The 27,739-nt window shown below is 48.9% G+C and overlaps 1 protein-coding gene across 2 annotated transcripts; it reads left to right on the forward strand.

The window, feature by feature from the left end:
* Positions 1 to 545: 545 nt before the first annotated feature.
* Positions 546 to 27,041, forward strand: dag1 (dystroglycan 1). 2 transcript variants are annotated; one of them, XM_084445821.1, is made up of 3 exons: positions 546 to 1,059; positions 16,428 to 17,058; positions 24,699 to 27,041. In XM_084445821.1, exons 2-3 carry the CDS (start codon positions 16,693 to 16,695, stop codon positions 26,973 to 26,975), a joined length of 2,643 nt encoding a protein of 880 aa, XP_084301947.1. In that variant the 5' UTR covers positions 546 to 1,059; positions 16,428 to 16,692; the 3' UTR covers positions 26,976 to 27,041. The 2 variants fall into 2 exon arrangements, with proteins under 2 accessions (XP_084301947.1, XP_084301948.1); XM_084445822.1 differs by lacking the exon at positions 546 to 1,059 and adding an exon at positions 1,193 to 1,308.
* The last annotated feature ends 698 nt before the right edge of the window (positions 27,042 to 27,739 follow it).

The raw sequence follows: 27,739 nt of genomic DNA on the forward strand, positions 1-27,739 counted from the left end.
ATTGAAGATTTCAGGGCAACTGTTTGGATGGGAGGTGGTGTAATACGTTGTGGTGTTTATATGCGGTTTGATGCATTAGGCGGTTTGTGGAATTATAGAGATATCATTATCAGTTAATACAATTCAGGATGTCTATCACATTTCAGTAATATCACTGCCTCTTAATCATGATGCCTTAAGTATAATACATTAAGAATTGCAGTTATGTTATCATATTTCATGTTACAGTGGGTTAAATTAAAGTAGCCAAACTTCTGTGTAAACCCCATTGAGCTATTTCACTAAAAACACTTTTTTTCATTATTTTTTTGTGATGTTTGCTTTGGCAATTAAACGTATGTTTAATGTCAATAAGGCCATTTGAATTGAACTGAGAGAGAGAGAGAGAGAGAGAGAGAGAGAGAGAGAGAGAGAGAGAGAGAGAGAGGGAGAGAGAGAGAGAGAGAGAGAGAGAGAGAGAGAGAGAGGTGGAGACCAGAGGCGCTATGGGGGTGGAGTAATTCAGAGAATTTCTGACACCGCCTCTCACTGGCTGTGTAGGGCAGTGGAATTCATTCTTCAAGGACTGACTGAGGCAGACATTTGTTGTAGATCTCGGAGTAGGGGTGAGGTCCGGGAAACCAGCTCGCTGTTCAATGGGTGTAGCTGCCGTTAGTCTCTTGCTTGTCCGGGTTTGAAGGCGTTTGCTTATTTTGCCACCGAATAGCCTAGCCTACGTTATGTGATTCCCTCGGCTCTATTCTACCCATTCTTTTTCTTTTCTGTTTTGGTTAACTTGATTTCCAGTCTCATAGAATAGAAAGCCACAAGAGGATTTGTAATCAAATGCCGGTTGTGGGTTTTTAGAGAAGGCACTGATTTACAAAGCGGTAGAGGACGGTCACTTTAACTTTGGGCGATCGAAGACGGTCAGTAAGTCAACACCAGAAGAGGCGGCGGAGACCTGACACTGTTTGCCTGTCCAAAGAAGGGTCGCTTCGGACGACAACCAGGCCCTTGGTGTCTACAGGGGAAGAGGATTTGAAGGAATAGACCATACGGATTTAAAGCGACTAAACGGTCAGTTTCTTATTCAAACCTTCCAATATTTTGAATATGCCCGTGTCTATGTGGCATAAATGTTTCTTGGATCTATTGGTCGAGTCTGCTGATTCTGTCGGTGAAAGTGTTCCATTTCTGGATAGGGAGAGAATTCAAGGGGAGCGAAAATTCCTCGACCCCCCCAGCGATATGGATAAATAGCCTAACGGATCGCCTAGCCTACACACGTATTGCCTAGAGTTGTGTGAATTCGGTGAGAGGAATCGGGTGAGTGCGTGTCATTGTAGCCTAATTATCCGAGCCGTGCTATTACGGTGTAGCAAACTTGGCATAGCCTTGTATGGACGGGGCAGACCTCCTTGCGCTGTATTCACTACCTCTGCCTTGGCTTCGAGCGCTCTGGGCAGCGTCTTTGGCTGAGGCTACAGCAAGCTACCGAAGACCCTTCGAATGAACGAGCTACTGACTTGCTTTGACAGCTGCTGTTAAACAAATCGCTCGCTATGGCCGTTCTTGGCGTTTCCAAACAGGTGCATTATGGAAAGATACGCGGGGGGCTGCCAAAGGCTACCCAGCTAATAACATTATTTCACCCGTAAATCATGCTATTTCTAAAGATACCGCAGCTTGTTGCTTGCCCAGATGACATGGTGTGGAAGTGTTTGCTACACAGAACGTAGGCTATAGCCTAGATTTAGTTTGTCAGTTGGGCCCTGCTGAAGTGTGGATTGAATTTGATTTCATGCCATAGCCTATATGATTTCCAGTGAGACCGTGACGGTGACTTGCACCACGCAGTATTATTAATAAGAGCAGAGATCATTCTATGCCATTGAAACGCGTATCCTAACCCCTGTGATACAATGAAGTGGTTTCTTTGACGTGTTTTGGTGCGTGCGTGCGCACACGCGCCTGTAATGCCATGCGCGCGATCGCCTCCGGGCCGCTAGGGTCCAACTTGGATATCTTTTTTTTTATTTTTATAAAGGATGCATTGTGTTATGCGCGTAACTGCTCACCTATAACATTGTGCCACTAGGAAGGTTAGGTTAGGACGGTAGGTTATTCCATTCAGCAGCCTTCTGGGGACAACAGACTTGTAATGTAGCCTAACGTGTAACGTTCAAGGGGGACGATTTTCTTTATTATTCCACTCACATCCTGCTCTCCATGGAGACGTTTAAAACCTCAAGCCCAAAAACCACTCTCAATGTGAGGACACGCACACAATGAAGTTGCCCTTGTGTTCACGGTGTAGCCCATATCAGATGGTCACGAATCTGTTCAGAATTAAAAGCCCATAATAATAGAGCTTTATAATGTTGTGAATCTCAATGTGTTTTTTGTGTGTATATTTTGAGCCATTGAGGGGACATGCTGTAGATGCTCAAATTTAGTTTTGTTAGCTGTAGTTAGCTTTGTTTTGTTTCGGCCTTTCATGTATCCATAATACAGAATTAATTAAACAGGATTATACAGTCAAATGTAAGTTTTAAAGTTTTTTGGTGGGAGTAGTTTCTCACCGTATTGAAACACCATAGACTTAGGCTGCCACCTATAGCTACTCTACCATACCACGCTGGTGTATGAGATTAGATTTTAAGTTAATTAGAAAATCATCAAGATCATTTCATTGAAGGCATAGTCTATTCTTACGGCGTTTTTGGAAATTCTGCTTTCAAAACCTAACCAACCTTACAACTTAACAACCATAACCATAAGTTCTGGCCACCTTAATAGTCACTGCATTCATTGTAATACACAAAAGATCATAGTTTGTTCTTCTCCTTTCACCATCGATGAGTCAGTGGATATGGAGCCTAGCCTATCATGTAAGGGCTGTAGGGTACCAATTCCAGACTGTTAGATCTGGGGACTTCAGAGTACCAGCAGAGACACGCTCTTTACACAAGCACTCGTCTTCCCCACCCCTCCCTACCTCCCCATCATGGCAGGCCTGTTTATCTTACAGTGTGTGATTCCTCTCTGTCAGCCATCAGATTCAGGCAGTGGAAGGCAGCTCTGTGTAATAGTTCACGCCTCAAATGCAGCAGCCTAACCTAGATTTCTACCCCAGCACTAGTAAATAACCTGGGGTTGTCTTGTTCACTCGCTGACTGGGAAGGGGAGGGGAGGTGAGGGGACTATTCTCAGGGGCAGAAAGAGAGAAAAGGAGAACAAGAGCGAGAAAGAGAGAGAGAGGGCTTACAGGCTCTGTAATGATCAGTGTTGAGGCTGGAAAGACGTGTCCTCATTCTGAGAGGTAACATCACAGTGGGTCTGTCTGACTAAGGAGGATCACGACAAGAATTCTGTAGGATGTTTTGGCCGTTTACTGTATAGGCTAAATATGCTGATTTAACTCCCATTGCATCAAGCTCAACCTCAAGATAATAACTAGCTACTGAGCTGGTTGAGGCTACTAGTTACTCAAATGACGCAGAGATAGGTCTGTTATAGGCCTGTTGCTCCCTCTCTCTCTCTCTCTTCTCTCTCTCTCTCTCTCTTTAGCCTAAAGTTAGCTCACCTCTAGCTTCTCTCCCTCATACGTGACTCATGTATCATTATGGGATGTGAGGCTTGGTGAGACATAAAACCCTGGTGAGATGGAAGGAGAGGTAGGCGATTAGTTCAAACCCAGGGAGGCTGCCAGGTCTCCTGTGTTGCTGTTCCTGGTCACAGCCCCCTATCACTGATTGTGTGGTTTATGACTCATGGTAATCCTCTGTGATTATTAGCATCTCCATAATTCTACCCAGCACCTGTATCGGGCACTGCTTACCTAAACTCATTCTGTAAGCACCATCCCTGGTGTTCCTGAGAGGCTCAGTCCCTAGAGGATGGTAGCCTAATTGCTTGCAAAACCAATAACATCCTAGGTTCAGTTCCCAAGGAGGCCCTTAGGCTATTTAAACTCTCTATGGACATAATTCCCTAGGTTAAGTAGTAGTAAGTAGAGTCTGGACCTATAATACATCCTTTCAAAAGAGAGTTTTCAGTTTTTAGTCTAAGACTAGATTTAATTTAGTCCAGTAAACTGGCACTCATATGTTGAATGAACATCCACACAGATGCTATAGTGTTGTGTTAGGTTGTGCGCTCGCCAGCAGAAACAGGGACAGCGTGGTGTCGCCGACGTGGATCTGCCAGTTCTCACCACAACCGTAAACAAGCCGTCCGTTTAGTTAATGTTTGTCTCCAACGTTAGTGAAGTTAGCTGGACCAGCGGACCTTACATCCACCCCCACTCTCAGCAGTTTCATGCTGTGTGACTCTGCATCCATAGTGGTTCTTAATGCTGTTTCCTCCTGGAGAAAATGAAGCCAGAGAGGCGCGTAGAGGGGAAGGCCGTGATTAGATATGGAACATTAGCCCGCGATCACCGACACCGACAGTTTTACTAGCCTGCATGTTTTAGGATGTTAGCCCTTCGGACATGGAGCCAAATGTAGCCATTAGACTGGCTTGCCGGGTGTATCGTCACACTCAATTCAAATACATCGGTCAAATACATAAACAATAATTGAAAGTGTTTGAAAGTAAGCTAAAGTATCCGCAGTGTGTTTGATTTAATTTTGGTACTGTTCCACGTGCAGGTTTCATTGTTCTGGGGCGACAATCTAACCCATCCCAATTACAAATGATTGCACCCAGGACTCACAAACCCGCTCTCACCAGGATAGGCTTAAATTCTTCTTTGTTTGATGAAGACAAACAGTCAAATCTTCCACCTGGCTTGTGGTTTTCAAAGGCACGGGTATGTGTAAATATAGAGGGCAGGGGGGGAAATGGGGCAGCAGAGATCATTGCTGTGCTAGTTCTCACAGTTTAACAACACTACCAGTCTTCACACCGGTCTCAGCATCGGCTGCTGGTGGGTGTCTGAATGGCCGACATTGTTCCTGGCATGGATTCTTTAGGTACCCTGCTGCACTTTCGCAAATACACACAGGCGCATGCATATACACACACGGAAACACACCAACGCAAACACACACATCTCACATACACACACAAACAGACACATTGAAAAAAGCCTTTAAGTAAATCTTCTTTCTCTCACATTTTACAAGGCTGGAATGTTGACACAGCATGCACCATTTTCTCACTTGAAAGGGCTGCTGACAATACAGCGAAGTAGACCTCACTCCCACTGACGATGCACACACACACACAAACACACACACAGAGGCGCCGGTTACTCATCAAATTCAAACAATTCTGGGTGAGTACAAAAATGTCCAGGTTAAGGATAAAATGTGCTCACTCATGTTGGAGCAGACACTGAAAGAGAAATGTGTGTGTGTGCGTGCGTGCAGTCACGAGTCCAGGCCTCTGCCGTGGCTCTCTTAGTAAAGCTGACCTTGAGAGATAAAGCACATCGAACATGCTAGAATGGAAGTGGACAGACAGAGATTCTTGCTTGTTGGATTAAAAGGCATCAGAACCATGGGCACTACAGTCACTATCACCCTGCCTGTTTAGAATTTATAATAAAGTGTGTCAATCCAGACACTATTCAAACCAACTTGAAGCAAAGTCAGGCTTCATCTTCTGTTTGAGTGTACCGGTGGCTTCTATGATTTTTCTATTTTATTTGCCTTGAACTTGTTAATAAATAGGATTTTAGATGCTGTCTCTAAATGCATGAATCCCCATAGCCTATCTCGCCCGAACCAGGTCAATACATAGTCTAGCCTTGGAGTCAGTACAGAACCTAGGGCTACAAGCAGAGTAGCCTGTGCGTTATCTTTAAAATTCGGTCTGAGGCTACTCCCGTCCCCCATACGTGGAGTCTCAGCTGAGAAAGGCTGTTTACCTTCTTCGGGGCTTCAAAGACGAACGTGTTAGTGTTGAATTCCAGTCTAATCTCCAAGGTGACCCTGAACCAGCTTCATACAGCCAGCCCAGTATGTACCTGGTGCTTAGTGTAACATAAATATTAAGAACAGACTCATTTTGTAGTCCTATGTGGCGGCTAGGTCTGTGTATGTTCAGTGTCAGAAATCCAGCACACCTCTCTCTAACCCAACCAGAGTCTTTCAAGTTTCATCACATTTGATTCGCATGTGCTTGGCTAACTCATTGCCTAGTACACTATCAGGCATTTCAACATATTACATTTCAAAGTTAGTGTCATTTTGAAGGTTTCCCATATTTCACGTATGGCTGCGCGGTCACTCCAGTAGCATTCCAACCAGCGAATCCATGTTGCACCGAGACAGAGAATGTTAAATCATACGACGCATCCAGAGAGGCGACTCTTTGTAGTCCAAATGTAATTCACCTGTCTCTGGTCTGTACGCCATTATTCCAGGTGTGGGGTCAGGACCGTGCGGTATTAGAAAAGGCTGTTTCTCTGTACCTCTGTCACCTGCCACCTGGACGCGGTGAGCGTTGTTTCTCTGGTCCAGGGCGCCAGCTGTTCACACAAACCAGATGTGCTTGTGTCTCGAAGGGGGGGATTTATGGCGTGATGAAAGTGCTGCAATTTTCAATTTGCATTCTTTGACACCTTCTAATACGCCAGTCTCTTCTGAAACTACAGGGTAGGAGCTGACAGAAACGCTTCACCTTCGGCTTGGTGATGTTGCCATGTGATTTTTTTAAATGGTAAAAAGAGCAAAAATGAGTCATGCTCTTGTTTAGTGGACTCCATCGTGTTGAGAGCAGAATGGAGCCCTGTGCTGGCTGATTGAAGTAGCTCTTGCTGTTTGAAGCACTCTATAGCTAATTCCCCCCATAGCCTGTCCCCGATTCCCTCCCTACAACTTCTCTGAATGTCCAGTACATTCCGCGTCTTTGTCCGAGTCTGGCCTGCTATCAGGCTGTTTTATACAGGCGCACGGCCAGTAGAATCCCAACGAGAGCGGAGAGGGACGGAGGCTATCTTTCCCCAAGCCGCTTGGTTTACTCGGGCTGAATGCCTTTGTCATCCCTTCACCCCGAGGAAACGCGGCGAGCCGCCTTCTCTCCTGCTCCTGTAGATTAGCTAGCAACACCCTCCTCCTCCTCTCTTCCTCGCCTCCCCTCCTCCTTTGCTCCTGGCACACGAGACACACTCCCCTCGGCTCGCTTCTCCCCTCCCCTCTCCTCTCTGTTCCACAGATCGGTGTCTTGAATGCCAGATATTCCCACTCACGCTCTCAGCAACAACTGCTGAACTGCTAAGACCAGCCTCACTTTCACACCCACAAGCCGCTGTCGGTCTCTCTCTGCATTATATCTGTTTCCACCCGAGCAACCGCAAGTTATCACTCAGTGTACGATTGTCTGTGCGGACCCAAATGCCCAATTTGCGGCTCACACATAATTGAAATATAGATTTCAATGCTGCTCCATTGTGGTTTTCGCTGGGCAGAAGCTGTGTTTTCAAGGACAGACTGGCAGGCGTTTTCAGGTACTTCCTGGCAGTGAAATATGTTACGGCCAGTCAGTCAAAGGGATGTCATTATTAACTTTTTACGGTTATGTGTGCGTATTATCGTTAAATAAATATGGAATAGACCTCCCTGCTTCTGCTGTGACCTTGGCAGAACTAGGATGCTCTCTCTGCCTAGATAGGTGTGTGTGCGTGTGTGTGTGAGAGAGAGGGGAAGGGGGGTGGAGGGAGAGAGAATATGACGAAGGGAGGAGGGAGAGATAAAGAGGGACCAAATGTGTGAAAGAGAGAGAACGAGGAGGACACAGATGGACAAAATGGGAGAAAGCTGGATGGAAAGAGAGTGAAAGAGAGACATATAGTGGGGTAGACAGGTTGTGTGTGTGTGTGTGTGTGTGTGTGTGTGTGTGTGTGTGTGTGTGTGTGTGTGTGTGTGTGTGTGTGTGTGTGTGTGTGTGTGTGTGTGTGTGTGTGTGTGTGTGTGTGTGTGTGTGTGTGTGTGTGTGTGTGTGTGTGTGTGTGTGTGTGTGTGTGTGTGTGTGTGTGTGAGTGAGTGAGTGAGTGAGAGGTTGAAAAGAGAGAGAGCATGCAGGAATGCCTGTGTGTATTTATAGACTGGGGGCCGGTCTCTGATAAGAAAGTGAGATGAGAACGTATGGACAGGAGCTCAAGGGGACACAGCGATGTAGATCACCCTGGTCCCATCATCTCATCTCTGTCTCCTCACCGCAGTACAGGGACTCTGCAACGCGCAATTAGTCGCTTAACCCTACGCACAGGGATCGAGACTAGATCTAGGGATAGGATGTCCTTGTACAGAGACCTGGGCTGAGTTTCCCAGAGGCATCGTAGCGCTACGTTCATCGTAAGCTATGGCGTTCATCATAGCGCTACGATGAACGTAGCGCTACGATGCCTCTGGGAAACTCAGCCCTGGTCTAGAAGTCTGCCAAGGGACTGGAGAGTGGAGAGACATTGCAGCCAGAGTAGTAGCTAGCTACGGTGTATCCTTTCACTCACAGAACACAGCAATCTACTGGAATTAAACGTTATGACCTGTCTCTCTCAGGACCATGTGTATCGAACCAGACATGGTGGTTGGTGACAGGCAGACAGACAGGCAGACAGGCAGACAGACAGGCAGACAGACAGGCAGACAGACAGACAGACAGACAGACAGACAGACAGACAGACAGACAGACAGACAGGCAGACAGGCAGGCAGGCAGGCAGACAGGCAGACAGACAGACTTTGCTATGGTTTGTAAAAGCTGACTGTTTTTCAGTCACATTAAACATCAAAGTCAACATCAGAGATCCAGTATCTGGAAATTAGAATGCACATTTAGAACTCTAGGTCCAAATGCTGTGAGACGAGTCGACTATATGTTTTTTTCCTAAGGGGTTGGCAGCAGGGTGTAGCGGCGGATTAGCCAGCCGGACTAGCTAACTGCCAGCTGGGGTGGGGAATTAGGGTGAGCCAGGGTGAGGGTAGTCGGTGGTATATGAGTAGTGGTGGTGGGGGCTAGGGTGTGCCCGGGGGCGCTTGGCTGGTAAGACTGCCTTTTGGGACTTGTGAGAGGTTCTTGGTTGCCAGCTGTCACTGCTGTCGCACCACCAGTATCATCCAGCTGTCAGTCTGTCTCTCCCTCTCACTCTCTCTCTCTCTCTCTCTCTCTCACACAGACACACACACACACACACACACACACACATATACATACAAATACGTCATCCCACCAAATGCCCCCAGCTGTCAGTCTGTGTCTGTCACTACAGGGTGGGCTAGCACCCTGAAGCCTTGTGTCTGTAGCACTCAGCAAGAATACACACACACACACACACACACACACACACACACACACGTGCAGCAGCATAGCTCTCCACTATAGACAAGACCTATTTCGTTACATTTTACAATTTAGCATTCACATTTTTCATTTTGTCCAAAGTGACTTAAAATAAGTACTTGGTTTCTTCAGGCGACAGAATTCGCTGAGGCCAAGTTAATGGCCATTTAGTGTGAGAGTGGAGGATTTGTCTGTGTGCTGTGCATAGCTATTCCTCTTTCTGTGAACAGGACCTGTTTGGCCAACACAGCCGGACAAACATTTGCAGCAGCACTGGCTCGATGTAATTAGAAAGAACAGCTTTCAGTGGCTGGAACGTTCTGGGTCACTACACACCCAGCCGCCTGTCACTGCTGCACACACACACACATTGCTCAGTGGCGAACATAAGTGAAGTGAGCTGAGTGTGTGTGGTTCTGTTTGGTAGAGTTGAGGACCTTTGTACTTCAAGGTCACTCACTGGTCAGGAAGAATATTCAAGGAAAATGCCTACAGGTCATTGGAGATTGGCTATGCAAATCAGTATAGGCCTACGGACAAAACATCAGTGCCTGGTTAATCTCAAGTCTCCAAGCTGTATTTTGCACATTCCTACTATAATCTACAGGATCTCTCTTTATCTGTATCAGTACCCTGGTGTCTATGAATACCAGCAAGTACTGTAGGTCTCCCTTTGCCCTCTCGTCTCTCTACCGCATCTGCCTTAGCAGGATAAACCGTGTCCGCGTGTGAAACGTCACCTCCCCAGAGAGAACGCCGCACTGTGTCTAATTTTAGTCAGATGTAATTATCCACACTGCACTACCTACACGTTCCTACCGAGAGCCCAGACAATAATTGTGTTTCCCTCTCCTCTCATTTTTTTTTTTTTAAACATTTATTTTCTTTTTTTTTTCTTTCTTGCAAGTGTTGCAGAGTTCTAATTACAGAGATGTGGAGGGATGAAGGGATGGGGGAGGGATGGAGTGCTTTCGGCTCTTCACGGCCCCCCTACGGGTCCTAAAACTGGAGGAGAGAAAGAGCTGACAGCTAGCTTTACCGCTCCTCTAATCACACCGGACACGTAATTGGTTGTGTTAGCAAAGAACGATTCCCACGATAGCCTCCCACAGCTCGGCTCTCTCTCCGTCTCACGTTGAACTCTTCGGTTCAGTGTTGTTTCGAGCGCAATCAGTCCGTGACCCCAAAAGGTGAGCTGGGTAGAGGAACGGAGTCACAGAGACATCAGGTCCTGAATGGAGAAAGTCCTGTTTATATTTCATTCCCTTTTGTGTGTTTTGGTCCGACAACAAAGCGTCTATGATTGTGATCCTTCACAGTTTGGGAGTATCAAGGGTAGAATGCGTGGGTTTAGTCCACATAGTTGTAACCCAATCCTGTTGTGGAGATGATTGTTAATAACCGTCTCCAAGCCCCCAGGAAGACCCCGGTAACCAGAGCTGTCTCATGTTGACCTCTGAGGGGGACCAGCTTCCCAGTGTCCCATGGTGACCGGCAGGTTCCAGGACAAGATGATGGCTACACCCCAGACCTCCCGTGTCAGGCAGTGTTTTCCTGTCCCCCTGTCCCATGTTTGCGCTCCAGGGGGAGGGAGGGACCTGTATGTTTGACAGGGCAGGTTCCCTCCCCCATATCAAAGCAAGGAGGACGCAGGAGGTGACCGGAACTTTCCGCCCCGGCTGCTGTTTTTTCTCCTGTTTATTATCCCTCATTTCTCTCTTCCTCCTCTGCTCCCAGTTTTCCTCTCCCAACATACGGTTCCATCTAGCCTCTGTCCTCTCTCTCCCTCCCTTTCTCTCTCTCTCTCCCTCTTTCTCTCTCTGTCTCTCCCTCCCCTCTCTCTTTCTTCCTCTCTCTGCCATCTTTCATCGTTCCCCAGGCTCATTCATGTGTTGACGGTATAGCTAGTTGGGCTGTGTTTCCTGGCATGGGAACAGCCCTACTCCTCTGTGCCTTATGTGCACACATATGGCGGACGGGCCTCTGTTCGTTATAGCTAACCAGGCAGGCCTACTGAAATGATTTCTCTCAGGTACGCCATTTGTCTTGCTGGGTGACTTGCCAGGCGTGTGTGTGTGTGCGTGTGTGTGCGCGTGTGTGCGTGTGTGCGTGAGTGCGTGTGTGTGTGTGTGTGTGGTGTCAGACCACCCTGTCGTGTCGCCCGTCTGCCCAGGCGTCATCGTCAGCAGAGAATGTGACCGTTTTAGAACACTCCAGACCCCTCATCCTCTCGGCATGATGATGCCATAAATAGACCAATCAGCTGTGACTTTGGTGCTGGGTTAGAAGGGCAGCTGCATACTAACAGACCCTCACAGGACTGAGCATTCCCATTGGTTACTGGAAGGCATTCCGGTACTCTCATTGGCTACTGGGACGGTTCCGGTGCAGAGGATGTCCTCCTGTGGTGTGTTATTGGTGGTATTTTCAGTACCAACAGCCATGTCATACTGTTGTTTATAACACAGACTAGAGTCTCATCATGGCAGGTTAGCTGACTGGCTGGTTGGCTGACTGGTTGGTTGGCTGACTGGTTGGTTGGCTGACTGGTTGCCTAACTGACTGGTTGGCTGACTGGCCAAATTAGGCCCTGGCCCATAGGTGTGGTGTCAGCCACTCCCCCTGACCCCTGGTACTCTACGCTAGTCTGTTAGACTGCCACAGAGTATGCTCAACCTTATCCTAGATGGGAAGTGTGTACTGATATTGCTGTGTTGTTGCGGCTTCCACAAGAGGCATCTGCTCTTCAGCAGATCTCGGGCTCCATGCCAGACATCATAGCTAAATCATCAGAGAAATATAACAGCCTTTCTCACTTTACCATAGTTGTTCCGTTCGCTCCCAGTCCCCCATTGCAGTAGGACGTGTATTTTCAGCTCAGCTCAGAGTTTTGGTCTGGATGTTTGGCTCTGAAATAAATAAAGGATACAAGTTAATCAGTTCATACAGCCCCAGCCCCAGCCCCAGCCCCAGCCCCAGCCCCAGCCCCAGCCCCAGCCCCAGCCCCAGCCCCAGCCCCAGCCCCCGCCCCAGCCCCAGCCCCAGCCCTAGCCCCAGCCTCAGCCTCAGCCCGGCCCCATACCCATTTGTCTGAATGCAATGTTGCAGACTACAGTAGCAGTGGAGGGTGAGGAGACGATGATGTTTATTAATAAAGATGGCCTCAGAACTGGCTGGTTCAGCTGAGGGGAGAGGCAGCTTCTTTTAGATCTCAGAGGAGAATCACACAGACGCCTTCTGTTGTAAATATCTCTCCTACCTCCTCTTAGAAACACACACTGGTGATGATCTATGTCTGTGTGTGTTTTAAATAGATAGATATCATGTATACCTCCCCTGAGAAACACACTGGTGGGGATCTCTGTCTGCCTGTCTATTTTAAAAAATCTGTTCTATCTCCAACACACGTTGATGGTGACCTCTGTCTGTGACCCAGCCTGTCACCTTCCACTAGAATGAATAAAGTTATTTGAATTCTTATTGAGCCTGGCCTGTGGGATAAAACATTGAGACAATACATTTCGTGTAACAGCATTCTAAATGCAGACTGCAGTGTGTCTCCTTTGTTTTGGAACTTTGGTCTGGGGGAACATCATTATCACACATGCTCCCAGCCTTTGGACGCTCTCGTTTGTTTTTCACAGTGTTGCCTCATCCTGCCTTCCTCTCTCAAACAGAAAAGGGTTTGTAAACATTGGTTGGGGTTGATTGTGTGCTTGTCTGTCTGTGTGTGTGTGTGTGTGTGTGTGCGCGTGTGCGTGTATGCGTGTATCAGTGTTCGGTATCAGAGCGAGTCACTCTAATCCTGATCAATGGCCTCCACCGTTTTTTAGTGCCCGGTAGACAAAGGTGTCACCATGGCGCTCTAAAAGCAGCTTGGCCCCTTCACCAATGACCCCCCCTCCTCCTGGCCCAGAGCCCCCACTACCCACGCCGCTTACCTCAAGCTAAATCCTGATCTTTGTACTTTGGGCACTGGGCCGCTTCTCTCCCCCTGCGTGTCTCTCGATGGGTCAGACTGACTCACCGCTGGGGCTTTCCTGTCCCCTGAACTCACTGGCCAGTAGAGGAATCTGATGTGCGGTTGTAGGCAGGGTCTCTCTCTCTCTCTCTCAGCCCTATCCTCTCTCTCTCTCTCTCCCTCTCTCTCTCTCTCTCTCAGCCCTATCCTCTCTCTCTCTCTCTCTCTCCCCCTCTCTCTCTCTCTCTCTCTCTCAGCCCTATCCTCTCTCTCTCTTTCAGCCCTATCCTCTCTCTCTCTCTCTCTCTCTCTCTCTCTCTCTCTCTCTGAAGGGAAATCGTTATCTGCAGAGACAGTTTTGATGTGCTTTTATCCAGACACCCCCCACCCCCACATGTCATATTGTTACAGCTGAATACTAGAGTGGTGGGATGTGGACAGAGGGGGATAGCAGAGGTGGTCTTCATGGTTCTGACAGAGGGGGATAGCAGAGGTGGTCTTCATGGTTCTGACAGAGGAGGATAGCAGAGGTGGTCTTCATGGTTCTGACAGAGGAGGATAGCAGAGGTGGTCTTCATGGTTCTGACAGAGGGGGATAGCAGAGGTGGCCTTCATGGTTCTGACAGAGGGGGATAGGAGAGGTGGCCTTCATGGTTCTGACAGAGGGGGATAGGAGAGGTGGTCTTCATGGTTCTGACAGAGGGGGATAGCAGAGGTGGTCTTCATGGTTCTGACAGAGGGGGATAGGAGAGGTGGTCTTCATGGTTCTGACAGAGGGGGATAGGAGAGGTGGTCTTCATGGTTCTGACAGAGGGGGATAGGAGAGGTGGTCTTCATGGTTCTGACAGAGGGGGATAGGAGAGGTGGTCTTCATGGTTCTGACAGAGGGGGATAAGAGAGGTGGTCTTCATGGTTCTGACAGAGGAGGATAAGAGAGGGGGCCTCCAGGGCTATAGCTTCAACCCTATAGCAGAGACTTGCACTCGTACAACGTGTGTTTGTAGGGAGATATTTTCATGAGATTGCCTGACCTTTAACATATTGATGACATTATAAATGTGTAAATTTTTCACAAATATCAGCAAAGGCTTTTGGGAATTATTGTACCACCTAAAGGTGGATTTGCTAAGAACCTCACAAAGTTTGCGTCAAAGTAGGTGGAGCTGTTCATGGGAGTGTCGTTCTTGCCATCGTGAAGGAGAATCAAGGCCTTATAAACTTTTTTTTTCACAGGGGGTGTGAGAAAATAAATAAATACATAAAATAAAACATTCCTGTGAATGTTTGTGTTGACCACTGTGGCCACTGTTGTTATGAATTCATAAAATATGAATTTAAAGTTCCTGGCTTGCAAAAGACCGGTCGTCATAACTCAGCTCACACTCACGAAAATGTTACTGAATGACCTGTTAAAAATCTCTCAATAGACTCAAAATGGGGCGATTCAAGGGGGCGATTCATGCCGTCTCTGGGAAGAGGGGGCAGTGTACAGCAACAAGCCAAGACATGAGTGATGCCTAACCTTCTGCATCGCAAACCACCTGAACATTTGGATTGGAAACCCTTGTGCACATACAGTATATGCCACTATTACCCATGGGAGCGCCCAACGTGGGTGTACTTATAGCAGAGACAATGGGTAACCGTTAAAGATGTGGCTTATACATTATACATACGTACCTTGACAGCATTAATGTAATCGGTTGCCGTCAACAGCCAGGAGTGCGATAGAGAGAGCATTTGCGCTTCAGATGTTTAGACATATCGGGGGAGCACTACAATACAGTCCTCAGTAAAACATCGGGTCTGTTTGCCAACCTGTCCCTATGCAGGCTACAGCTTAAGCTTATATGAATCAGCCAAACATAATGGAAGTTTAGTGTTTTCAAGGGAGAAATTTCAGAACCAGTCAACCCTAATGCCTAAGCCCTAAGTGTTCAAGCTGGCATTGACTTCAGTACTAACTATAGTAGCCCTGTCACAGTGAGGTTCCTCCAGAGAACAGCCCAGAAGTTCGGATGTTGTTTTTTAGAGGTCTGGTTCTGATGAGTGTATAACTAGTTGGCTCAGGGCAAGGAACAGTGGCCAGACAGCAGCGCTGGGGAAGTACAGTGTAGCTTTGCCAGTGAATAACTAATCATGTTGTTTTTGTTGTTGTTGTTAGAGCCCCTGTTTCATAGTTTGTCAGGGGACAAACAGCTTAGTAGCTTCAGCTACTAACATGTTGAAGAGCGTGAGAGCAAATCCCCCCCCAAACACCAGTATCAACCCGAGGGACTTGGTAGCCCTCGGGGGAAGTCAGGTGTATAGTATGGAGTTGCCCCCCCAAGTCACTAACTTACCCACATCCCTGCCTGCTCTACCCCTCCTCTGTACCTCCCTGCTATGGCCCACTCACTGACCCTACCCCTCTCTGCTTCCCTCCACTAAACTCCTCTTTACCAACCCTCCCTGATGCCCCCCCAGCTCTGGGGCCTTTCTCTCCCCCATGAAAGAGCCAGTATGAATAACAAGCGAGGGTTCAGCCCGCCAGCCTGACCCCAGACAATGGAGCAGGCAATCATTCATCCCTCCTGCTTCCCCCCCCACCCACCCACCCACACACACACACACCACCCCTAGCTGCCTCAGTGAGCTGACCCCTGTCTCACAGTATTTCACTTCCCCCACTCTTTTCTCTCTCTCTCTCTCTCTTTCTTTCTCTCTCTCTCTTTCTCTCTCTGTCTCTCTCTCTTTCTTTCTCTCTCTCTCTCTCTCTCTCTCTCTCTCTCTCTCTCTCTCTCTCTCTCTCTCTCTCTCTCTCTCTTTCTTCAAGGGCCCAGGGCTGTAGAGAAGATGGTCTCATAGAAGAAGTGGGGGCGCAGTAATGGGCTGGGGGAATTCAAAGAAAAATGTTTGTGTGCACGGGGACAAAAGTGTGTGTGTGACAGAAAACGAAGGAAAGTGTCTACAAATGAGAGAGAGTATGTGCAGGTGTGCATGAGAGACGTTAATCAGATTACACAGATGTCAAGACGATATGGAACCTGCGCATGGCGGAACTCCTATTGGCATAATAGATTTGCGCAGGGAATTAGTCCAGGGTTAAGTCAAAGAAGCACAGTTGATCAGGCCAAATATTGAACCGTTTCAGCCGGCGCTGCTCTTGGTATGTGATCAACCCCCTAATGCTTTCCCCTCTCTGTTATTCACAGGTCTCAAAGGCTGCCTTAACAATGGTGTCCCCAATCCTCTGAAGAGCTTTCACAAAAGAACAGGGAAACTGGGAAAGAAAGGAGAAGAAAAGAAAAAGACGGAAGACAAAAGGAGAGAGGAGGCGTCCTGAGGAGCGAGGGAGCGGAGTGCTGAAGCAGCCAGAGGAGGCGGGAGCAGCTTTTTTTGGGGGAGGAACAGGGGTGCATGCGGCCCCCTCACTTGGACTTCCTCTCTCTGTGTGAGTGACAGCCAGCGAAGGCAGGAATGCACAGTAAACGAAGAGACGGCGCGGAGGTGCCGGGGAGCGGCGGCGGAGTTTCGCTGCCGAGCCGGAGGGGTCTGGATCTGGGCAGGACTAGCGTGGCGGCGGCGGTGCTGCTGGGGCTGCTGGCGGCCCTGTCCGGAGCTCAGGCCCAGGAGCCAGACCGGGGAGAGGTGATGATCCTGGGGGATGTGACGGGAGGAGCCGGAGGGGGTCTGCTGGAGGCCTCGATGACGTCCTCCCTGCTCTCGGACATGCGGGACGCCGCCGAGACCGCCGACGCCTTCCCAGACTCCTCGGCGGTGGTTGGACGGGTGTTCCAGATGAGGGTTCCGACCGATCACACCGACACCAGAAGCACAGTTAAGGTGAGAGAGCTTTCTCTTCTAAGAATCTGTCCACTTTCTAGCACTATAGAAGCACCAGAATTCCATGTTTTCACATGTTCTATATCCCCTGCTGCCTAGGCTTAAAGATAATAAATATAATATATTAGAGATAAATATAATATAACAGCAGTGGTAGGCCCTAGGAGATATGTCTTCTGAAGGTGTGGGGCACAGATCTCGTATGAATATAGCAGTTGTAGTCTTTTGTAACCTGGACTACAACGCCACGCTTATCTACAACAGACTTTAATTGAATGTGACACTTGACAGTAGTCTTTAGGCAACAACAAAACAAATGTGTACTTTTTGTATTATTCCGTAAAAGTATTTTAAAACGTGTTTTTGTAAGCCGAAATTTCCCAGTTCACCCAGAATTTGTGGGTGTGGTCATGAGAACTGTCAATCAACTGATGTAATCAATTGATGACAGACCATGCCCCTGCATCAATCTAGAAAATACATCACTTCAAAGTTCAAACATAATGCACGAATGAATGGTTCACAGCAGCGTTTGCCGCGCGTAGGCCAGGTGGGTTCAAGTTGCGCCTGGCAACCGATATGAATGGCTTTATAGAAAACTGAAATGAATCCTTGTTTGTGATCTGTTTTAAATCAATCAAAGAATCATCATTCAACGTCCATCATTCAACAAAAAGGCCAGTTAAGAAACAAATAAAACAAGAAAATATCCAATTTAGGGCTTAACTGCCTGTAAACCGAACGTCGGCATAGGGATTCTCTAGGGGAGGTCAGGTAATGTAGCTAGTCTTCACTAACATGTCTTGAGTCTTGACATAACACAATTGATTTAGCAAGTAAATAATGATAATAATGTAGCTAGCTAAACTATATCACATCAATCAAAACATAGGACTACAGATTAAAGCTGATAATGGCATCTACTGTATCAGCGGGGCTATGTTACTTTGCTTGCTAACGCTAACTTATCTGGCATGGAGATCATGATAAATAAATAAAAAAATCCAATTTGTATGACAACTACAAATATACTTAGATAACGTATGTGACAATATATTACAATCAGAATATAAAATGGTCATTGGTGAGAGTGTAATCAATCTTGCTCAATGTTAGAAATGTAGTGGGTTTGCTTACCGGTCAGATAGTGGAATGATACAAACACCAGCTGTATTCAGATTAGATTTCTTTAGGGGGTGTTGATAGGGCAGATTCCTTTAGGGGCGTGGTTATCTGAGTGAGTCATGAATTTAGGGTGTTCTTATTATATTCATGAGTCATCAATTTGGGATTTTCTAAACCGGTTGAAAACTGGATGAGAACTCGAACATTGCTACTTCTCCAAAACCAAATAACAGACATATTTAATACTTTAATCATGTTTCTTCAATGCCCTCTAGTGCAGATAGCATATAAAAACCCAGAAAAAGTGAAAATCACAATATTACTCCTTTAATTGATAAATCAAAGGGGAACCATACGTTACATAAATGGATTGAGACACTCTACAGTCAGCGTGCTCTTAGAACTTGACCAACGACACAACGCATGCCCTTCCCATGTGACGTCTTGTGCACAACATGGGGTGTCTCCCAAAGTTATGAAACTGTGTTCTTTACTGAATGTGAATGGCATTCTTTCCAGCGAAGTCATCATAGTCCATCTTCTCCATCCATGCATGGCACAATGGGAACATGTGATTGGTCAAAGGCTTTTTCTCCAAGCCCCGAGTCTCCTGTATGCGTGAGGGACCCTCCTAGTTAGAACAGTCTACCATATTTCTGGCAGACATGCAGCACTTAATATATGTCTGTTCACTTGCATGAGAGAGGTTATAGAATCATCTACTTCTAATTAACACAGTATGAGTTGGATTGTAATGTAAGTGTAGTGGGGGAGGGTTATGTGACTACCGGGTTATGGGAGCACTTATCGGACTGGTCCATTGGTTTCATTGCACTGGGATAACTCCAAAGTGCATTCCAAGTGGGTAGTGTGTCCTCCCGAGGAGTGGGTAGTGTGTCCTCCCGAGGAGTGGGTAGTGTGTCCTCCCGAGGAGTGGGTAGTGTGTCCTCCCGAGGAGTGGGTAGTGTGTCCTCCCGAGGCTCCATAGATGAGACCAGTGAGGGCCTTGCTAGCAGTTCTGGAGACATCACTTCAGTTCTAGCTGTGTAGCTGTGTGTGGGTGTTCTTGGTTTAGAGGTGTGTGTGTGTGTGTGTGTGTGTGTGTGTGTGTGTGTGTGTGTGTGTGTGTGTGTGTGTGTGTGTGCGTGCGTGCGTTTAGCTAGCTCCTATGAACTTGTTACTAGCTTTAACTAGTCTGCATAGCTGTCTAGCTACAAGCATCTAAATATGTAGCTAAACATTAGATAGCTGAATAGCTGTTCGCCACATCGTATTCGCGGATTGCGGAACGGATCGGATATCGAATTTGTGGTTGTCAGTGCCCGATCGGTTCCATTATTAAGTTTGTCAAGTGGTGTTGCTGTACAAAATGATTGAACGGGCGCGCATGTGCAGATGCTATTGGAACCGATCGGGCAGCTGGAACCAATTGGGTACTGACACTTTTCTCATGCCTGCCCTCTTGTGCTGGTTAGCAACGGTATTGGGGACTCCTGATTTGTCTAAATCTCATGCTACGAACGGACGGATGGATGGATAGACACATATTTCACGTATAGAAGCGGCTATACCTTGAAATAAAATTTAAAAAATTTGAGTCAGTTAAGTTTTACTACCAAGGTACTAGAATAGTGGAGGAGATTCTTGGAGGGTAGTTGGTGCTAAAAGCACTCTATTATAATTAATTATATTCAGCTGCATTAGCTTCCATTGGAGTGACAGATACATGAAAACATGCCTATTTACTTACTACTGAAAGGGATTTGCCAACATTGTGTGTGTGTGTGTGTGTGCGTGTGTGCGTGTGTGTGCGTGTGCGTGCGTGCGTGTGTGTGTGTGTGTGTGTGGGTGCGTGTGTGTGTGTGTGTTTGTGTCCCTGACTGCTTCAGAGAGAGGCACCCTGGCCTGCCTGTAATTCTACTTGCACCACAACTGTTCTGCTCTGCTAGGCGCACCTCTCACTCCACAACCCAGCAGCTCCATTGTGCATGTTCGGAAAATCTCCCTTGACAGCTGTGCTCAAGAATGCCCAACACTTCCCCCCCCCCCCCGCACTTCTCTCTGTCTTTCTCTTTCTCATACAGCGCGGGAATACAGCTGTTCTTCCCAAAATATTTAGCCCTAACTGATTATTTTCGCCACACTCTGCCAGGCTGAGAGGAATTCGCGAGGACAGGCCGGTCATTGTAGGGAAAGCCAGCGTATCTGTAGCAGAGGAGAACGGCCTCTGTGTTTCTGCTCCCTAGGAGAGGAGAGAGGAGGGGAGGGGAGGGGAGTAAGAGAGGAGCCCTCCCAGGTGTTCAAGGTTGCGGTCAAGGTTGGAGAGCAGCATGTCCGCTTAGTTATGTTTGTTGTTAGCATTAGAGGTGGAGAAAGAGAAAGGTGTGTGTGTGTGTGCGTGTGTACGTATGTGTGTGCGTGCCTATGTGCCTTGTTTTATCAATGATAAAGACTGTGGATTGAATTGGCCATACAGTGGGCTATGACTCTCCAGTCTCACAAGGATGTTTACATAGTAGAGGGTTAGCACCACAATTACAGAAATTGCTGTGTGGCCATTTTGTTGGAAGTGATGGGGATAGGAAATGGGGTCGTACCTCTTAGTTACAGTTCGAGTGCTCTCTGCAACAACATTACTAACGTAATTAGCTCACTTATTTCCTCTCTTTCATCCTGGTAAACAGCCCACACAGAGCTAAAACAGTAGCTGTAAAAAAGTATAAAAAAATACATCATTATGAATTAGAATCTGTTTATTGCCAGGTAGTTTAAAACATACTAGTTTTTGTTTCGGTCAGTGGTGCATAACACTGATGGAGACAACATTGGACTGCTTTATAAAAAGACACAAGATCTTGTACGAGCACACAGGTCTATGTGTGCGGATCAGCCAGACTGGGGAGAATGGAGACTGATTTGTGTGTGTGTTGTTTTGGCCCATTCCCCTGTGGGCCACTCTGGTTTAAAATGCTTTGTGAGCAACTTGTTATCCTTTCCACGGTTCCGCCCCTACTCCGCCTAGCATGGTACCCCTCTCTCTCTCTCTCCCTCCCTCTCTCTCTCTCTTTCTTTCTCTCTCTCTCTCTTTCTTTCTCTCTTTCTTTCTTTCTCTCTCTCTCTCCCTCCCTCTCTCTCTTTCTTTCTCTCTGTCACTCTCTCTGTGTGTGTGTGTGTGTGTGTGTGTGTGTGTTTTCACATGCATACACAAGCATGTATGTGTACACAGTCTCTCTGCTTTAAGTCATTGAGGGTGTGTGCGTGTGCGCTGTGCAGATGTGTAGATTTTCTCTTCCCAGAACCTTGCTCTCCCTTCCTTCTCTATCTCCTATCTTTTCTCCTTTTTAAACACAAAGCCTGCTACTGAAACCCAGCTAGCCTTGGCAGCAGAGCACAGAAAACGTGTGTTAGTGGGGAACCAAGATAAAACCCCAAAATGAAAAGAAGATGTGAGTCATCAATCACTCCAGAGCAGCCAATCATCTTGGCCGAAAGCTGTCCTTCACTCTTCCTTACTTTGTTATGATTCATCCCGTTGTAGCTTAGCAACAGGGTTTGACCATTGGTAATGCCAGCTTTGGTAGTTTTGGTCACTGTGCTAAGATTACATTTTGGTGTGTATGTCAGCGTGCACGTGTGTGTGTGTGTGTGTGTGTGTGTGTGTGTGTGTGTGTGTGTGTGTGTGTGTGTGTGTGTGTGTGTGTGTGTGTAAATTATATAACTGCTGCAAACCATATTTGGAGTGTGTTTATTTCACCAGCAGCTTATATTTAGATTTAAATGCGGTTTGTATTAATAGCTCCATCAATTGAATGCATGACCATGGCCTCTCTGGCCAGTAGAGGGCACTATTTGCCCAGCTGGCCCTGTGCACCGGTGTTTCCCCTGCATACTATACTATACCATACTACCAGCTACCTGTATCTATCAACCACCAGCTACTGTTCTTAGACTGTCTGCTAGTAAGCTCACAGGCATAGTTCTCTAGTGTGTCTCCCTTCCTACACTCACACACACATCCAGTAATTCTAGCCCTATGAGCGTCTTCAGCTGTTCTCTCTTTCTACTGTGTTACTCCTCCTCCTGCTCAGCTGAACAAACGCTCTCCTGTACCAGACTCTCGGCTATCGGCGTTATTGTCCCAGTGAAAGGCTTCTCGCTTGTGTTCTATAGCAATCAGTGACTCGGACCACAGAAGGGTACTTGGGACGGTGTGTGCGTGCCGTGGCGTGCGCCCTTCACGAGTTCTTCCTTCCCTGTGTCACGGGTTCTTCCTTCCCTGTGTCACGGGTTCTTCCTTCCCTGTGCTTGTTTGTATATGTGGGTGTTCTCCTGTGCGTTCGTCTACGCTTGTGGTTGTGTCACGCGCAACGCAAAACACCTTGAGAGACTTGCGCGATCCTCCGGTGACCGGCGCTGCTCTAACGTGCTCCTCCTGCCTCCGAAGCTGCGGTGACATCGAACCATCCCCAGATGTACTACAGTATATTTATAGAATCATTTTCCAGAGACCCCAGAGTGGAGCGCTGTGGAATTTGGCGCGGGTGGACTGCAGAGCCGAGAGCTACGGAGCCGGACGGCAGCGAGCGGGGAGGGAGACATACAGTAAATGTTTAATGGTAGAAAATGGCCTGGAAGACGTACAGCTCCTCATAAACATCCGCCTTGTCCCCACCTCTTTCTCTGTCTCTCTCTCTCTCTCTCTCTCTCTCTCTCTTTCTCTCTCCCTCTCCTCCTCTCTTTCCTTGCCTCAGTTTTTCCACTGGAAAGAATCAGCTGGGCCAAACCCCTCTCTGTTCGCCCTTCATTCCTCGTTCTTTCCCTCCCTCCCTCCCTCCCTCCCTCTGCCATCCCACCCATCCTCTGCCACTCACTTCCTCCGTGTGCATCACTCCCTCTCTCCCTCCCTCTCCCACGCCTTACTCACTCCCTCGTTCTCTCTTCCTCCCCTCCCCTCATGTCGCTCCCCCCCCCCTCTCGTTCTCCACCCCAAACCTCATTCCACCCCATCATCATACCACAAAGACATGCCTGAACCCACCCCTTCAAAATATGACTTATCTGCTCAGCTGTCGCCCAGACGTAACAAAGGACTCCTTTCTCTCTCTCTCCTCATTCCAGCTCTGTCTCTTCCCCTGACAATGAGCTGCTTTCTTCCCCATCTGCGTCAACCAGGGATTTCAACTCTCTCTTTCTCTTCTCTCCATCATTCATCTATCTTCGCCAAGCCGGCGATGATATCCGCAACTCTCTTTCATACAATAACACCACACTGCCCGTCTGGCTGTCTGTCTGCCTGCCTGGGTCGTCTCACGCCTGCCTGTCTGCATTGCCTGTCTGGCTGCCTGGCCGTATGCCTGGCTGCAGTGCACTGCCTTCTTCTTAGGCAGCTTTCTGAGGAGCGGTCTGATAGTGTCTGCTGACGTTCTATGCCCCTCACTCTCATTCAGATCAGTCTTCTCTCTCTCTCTCTCTCTCTCTCTCTCTCTCTCTCTCCCTCTCTCTTTCGGCTCATCCCTATGACGTCACAAAGCTGCAGATAGTCATGGTGGCTTTCTGGGGACGGCTCAGGAACCCCACCGCTCATCATCAAACAGCAACCGTCTTTGATGAGATTACCAGACGCTGCTTTTAATTAGCGACTTCCAGAGGCGAGGAGAATGTCCGGGGCAGGCGGCGCTGTCCGCAGTGTTTAGGTTCATCGTGGTTGTCAAACTTTTTACCAGAAAATTAGGGGAGGGGGGGGTAGTCAGAAAACTTTGGCGCTAACTAAGCCATTTTCTTTCTATCTGTGGCCTTCTGATGATCTTTTGAAGCTCTCAGAAGCTCTGAACCCCTAATCTATCCTAGCTTTCAGAGGGAGGCTCGAAGTAGGTTGGGGAGGAAAATATGGAGGAGGGAGAGTGAAGGTGGGCGGGGCGGTGGGCGGTGGAGAAGGAGGTTGATGGGAGGAGACTCTTAAAAGCTTGTAGGCTGTGGGATCATTGTAAAAAGCCAGCGCTGTTGCCTGGACTAGCTCCTGTGTGCGTGCGTGTGCGCGCGCGTGCGTGTGTGTGTGTGCGCGCGTGTATGGGCTCCCCCCGGTGATGCCTTTGTACTGGTTAGAGCTTTAATGATGTATCTTGGGAGTGCCAGCTCTACATAATTTATCAACTGGGATTTATTAGACACAGAATTAACTGGTTGGGTCTGGAAGCAGAGAACACATTTGTTCTTGTTTTGGATTTGTGTTCGAAAGTATTGTCACTCCCCAGTGATCCATCTATATATCAGACTTCTGCTCCAGGATTCCCTGTAGACGTTTAATTGGCTAAGTTAGATTTGCTGTTGTATACAGCATTTCTCTCACACAGGGCTATCCTCTACAATAATAACAACAGTGAGCAAGGGCCAAACGGATTCATTATATGTGAAAGTAATAATATGTGTAGAGGCAAACAAACTGTTTACTGTATGTAACTTGGAAATCCTTTTTTGGTGTATACTGATTCTATTCTGTCTTTCTCCGATTCCTCCAGTTCACAGAGTCCGGGAAGGAGACATTACCGAGCTGGCTCCACTGGGACCCAGAGAGCCGCGCCCTGCTGGGCCTGCCCATGGAGGAGGACAAAGGCGTTGTCTACATCTCCGTGATCCGGCCCAGCCAAGACCAGGACCAGGGGCTTTTCTCTATCGAGGTCCACCCTGAGGAGCACGCTGACACCGACCCAGTCCAGCCAGAGCTCCAGGCCGCCACCAATGACGTTCCGTCGTTCGTCTGCTCAAACGAGGAGCCCGTCACCGTCCTGACCGTCATCCTGGATGCTGACCTGACCAAGATGACCTCGGGCCAGAGGGTAGCGCTGCTGGCCAGCATGCAGAGCTTCTCCGGGGTGGGGCTGCAACACATGAAGATCCTGCCCGTGGTCAACAACCGCCTGTTCGACATGTCTGCCTTCATGGCCGGGCCAGGCAACGCCAAGAAGGTGGTGGAGAACGGGGCTCTGCTGTCATGGAAGCTGGGCTGTGCCCTGGATCAGAGCACTGTGCCCGACATCAGCCGGGTGCAGGTCCCCGCCAAGGAGGGCGCCATGTCTGCCCAGCTGGGCTACCCCGTGGTGGGCTGGCACATCGCCAACAAGAAGCCCCACGTCCCCAAGCGGGTCAGACGCAGCGTCAGCAACACGCCCACCCCTGTGTTGACGGTCCTGCCACCTACCACTCTGGCAGCGCCCCCCGTTCGTATCGTCCCCACCCTCTCCTCCCCCTCCATTGCTGCCCCCACAGAGAGCTCTGCCCCCCCTGTGCGAGGGCCCGTGCCCCTGCCTGGAAAGCCCACCGTCCGGGTCCACGGCCACACCAGTCACACCCCTACCCTGGGCCCCCTCCTTCCCACCAGGGTGGTGGAGACCACCAGCACCGTCTCCATCCAGCCCACTATGACCAGACCGACCATTGTGGAGGCGACCGCCACGCCCCCACCGCCCACCACCAGGAGGCCCGCCACAAAGAAGCCCCGCAAGCCCAAGACCACCCCGGTGCCCAGGGAGCCCAAGACCACCACGGCCAAGCCCCCTAGACGCACCACACCCTCGGCCCTCCTCCCGGACCCTGGCAACGAGAGACCGGAGCTGCGTAACCCCATAGACGAAGTCAACGCATGGGTGGGCACCTACTTTGAGGTGAAGATCCCGTCGGACACGTTCTTCGACAGGGAGGACGGCACCACGGACAAGCTGCGCCTGACCCTGCGGATGAACCACCACGAGGTGGTGAGAGACGACTCCTGGATCCAGTTCAACAGCACCAGCCAGCTGCTGTACGGCCTGCCGGAGGCCAACGCCGTGGGCAAGCACGAGTACTTCATGCAGGCGACCGACAAAGGAGGTCTGAGCGCAATCGACGCCATCGAGGTGCACGTTAACAGATGGGCGCCGAACGACAAGTCCCCCGTCCTGTTTGCTGCCCGCTTCCAGGGCGAGCCTCGCACGGTCACCAACAACATCCACAAGAAGATCCTGCTGATCAAGAGGCTGGCCTCCTCCTTCGGAGACCGCAACAGCAGCACGGTCACCCTGAGAAACATCACCAAGGGCTCCATTCTGGTGGAGTGGACCAATAACAGCCTGCAACACAACCCCTGTCCCCGCGAGCAGATCGGCGTCATGAGCCAGCGCATCTCTGATGCCCAGGGCCAGCCCACCCCGACCTTCGTGAACACCATGGAGCCTGACTTCAAGCCCCTGAGCATCACCGTCAAAGGCACCGGAGCGTGCAGGAATTACATGTTCGTTCCCCCGGGAGAGATCCCCGTCCCAGATCCCCCAGCAGTCACGCCGGGGCTGGGTACAAGTCGCCATAGCACAGACGACGTCTACCTGCACACCGTCATCCCTGCCGTGGTGGTAGCGGCCATCTTGCTGATCGCCGGCATCATCGCCATGATCTGCTACCGCAAGAAGCGCAAGGGCAAGCTGACCATCGAGGATCAGGCCACCTTCATCAAGAAGGGCGTGCCCATCATCTTCGCTGATGAGCTGGATGACTCCAAGCCCCCTCCCTCCTCCAGCATGCCCCTTATCCTTCAGGAGGAGAAGCCCCCACTGCCCCCTCCAGAGTACCCCAACATGGGTAGCCCCGAGACCACCCCCCTGAACCAGGACCTGCTGGGGGAGTACACGGCCCTGCGGGATGAGGACCCCAATGCCCCCCCCTACCAGCCCCCACCCCCCTTCACCACCCCCATGGAGGGCAAAGGCTCCCGGCCCAAGAACATGACCCCCTACAGATCCCCGCCCCCCTACGTTCCCCCTTAAGACATGCTCACACCTCCTGAGGAGGACAAAACCCAGTCTGCTCTGATTGGATATCGGGGGGGAGGAGAGCTCTGCTATTGGGGGTTGGGGTTGGGAGGGAGGGAGGGAGGGAGGGGTGGAGATGAATTGGAGGAGGAGGAGGAGGAGGAGGAGTTGAGATAGCTGGAGAGGAGCTAGGTGGAAGCTGGCTACGGTAGGCTCTCAAGGACAAACTTCAGTGTGTCTAGTCACAAATGGCCACCGCCGGCAGGACACCTAGCTAGGGACATGCCCTCTCTTGTCCCAGCGCTTTCTCTGTTTGTTTGAACAAGCTTTCGGTTTTCGTTTTTTGTGTTCTGTTTGGGTTCTGTTTTGTTTTTCGGACTGACTTCAAATCAAACTCCTTGTCTAACAGCACTCTTTTTATCTTAATTTTGAATAATACAAAATTACCACAGACAAACACACTGCAGGCGACTGCTTTTAACCGAGAGGACTCTCTGACTATCATGACAGACCCGTGGTGGTACGGATCTAGAACTGGCCCTGCAGACACCACTGGGGCTGCTGTGTTCAGATCTAGCAAGGTTTGCCTTTTAACCCTAGCTGTATGTTTTTATCCTTATTCAGGCATCTAGTCGAGATCAACATAACAAGGAGGTCTAAACAGAGTTAGACATGATTAAATGGTATACGATTTGTTTTGTTTGTTTTACAATTGTATGTTTTTGAAATCCACTGTATATCTGGAAGATGGTCTGATATAGTAGGTATCATAGATGTTA

This window comes from Borostomias antarcticus (assembly GCF_949987555.1).
Source record: "Borostomias antarcticus genome assembly, chromosome: 11".
NCBI lineage: Eukaryota > Metazoa > Chordata > Actinopteri > Stomiiformes > Stomiidae > Borostomias > Borostomias antarcticus.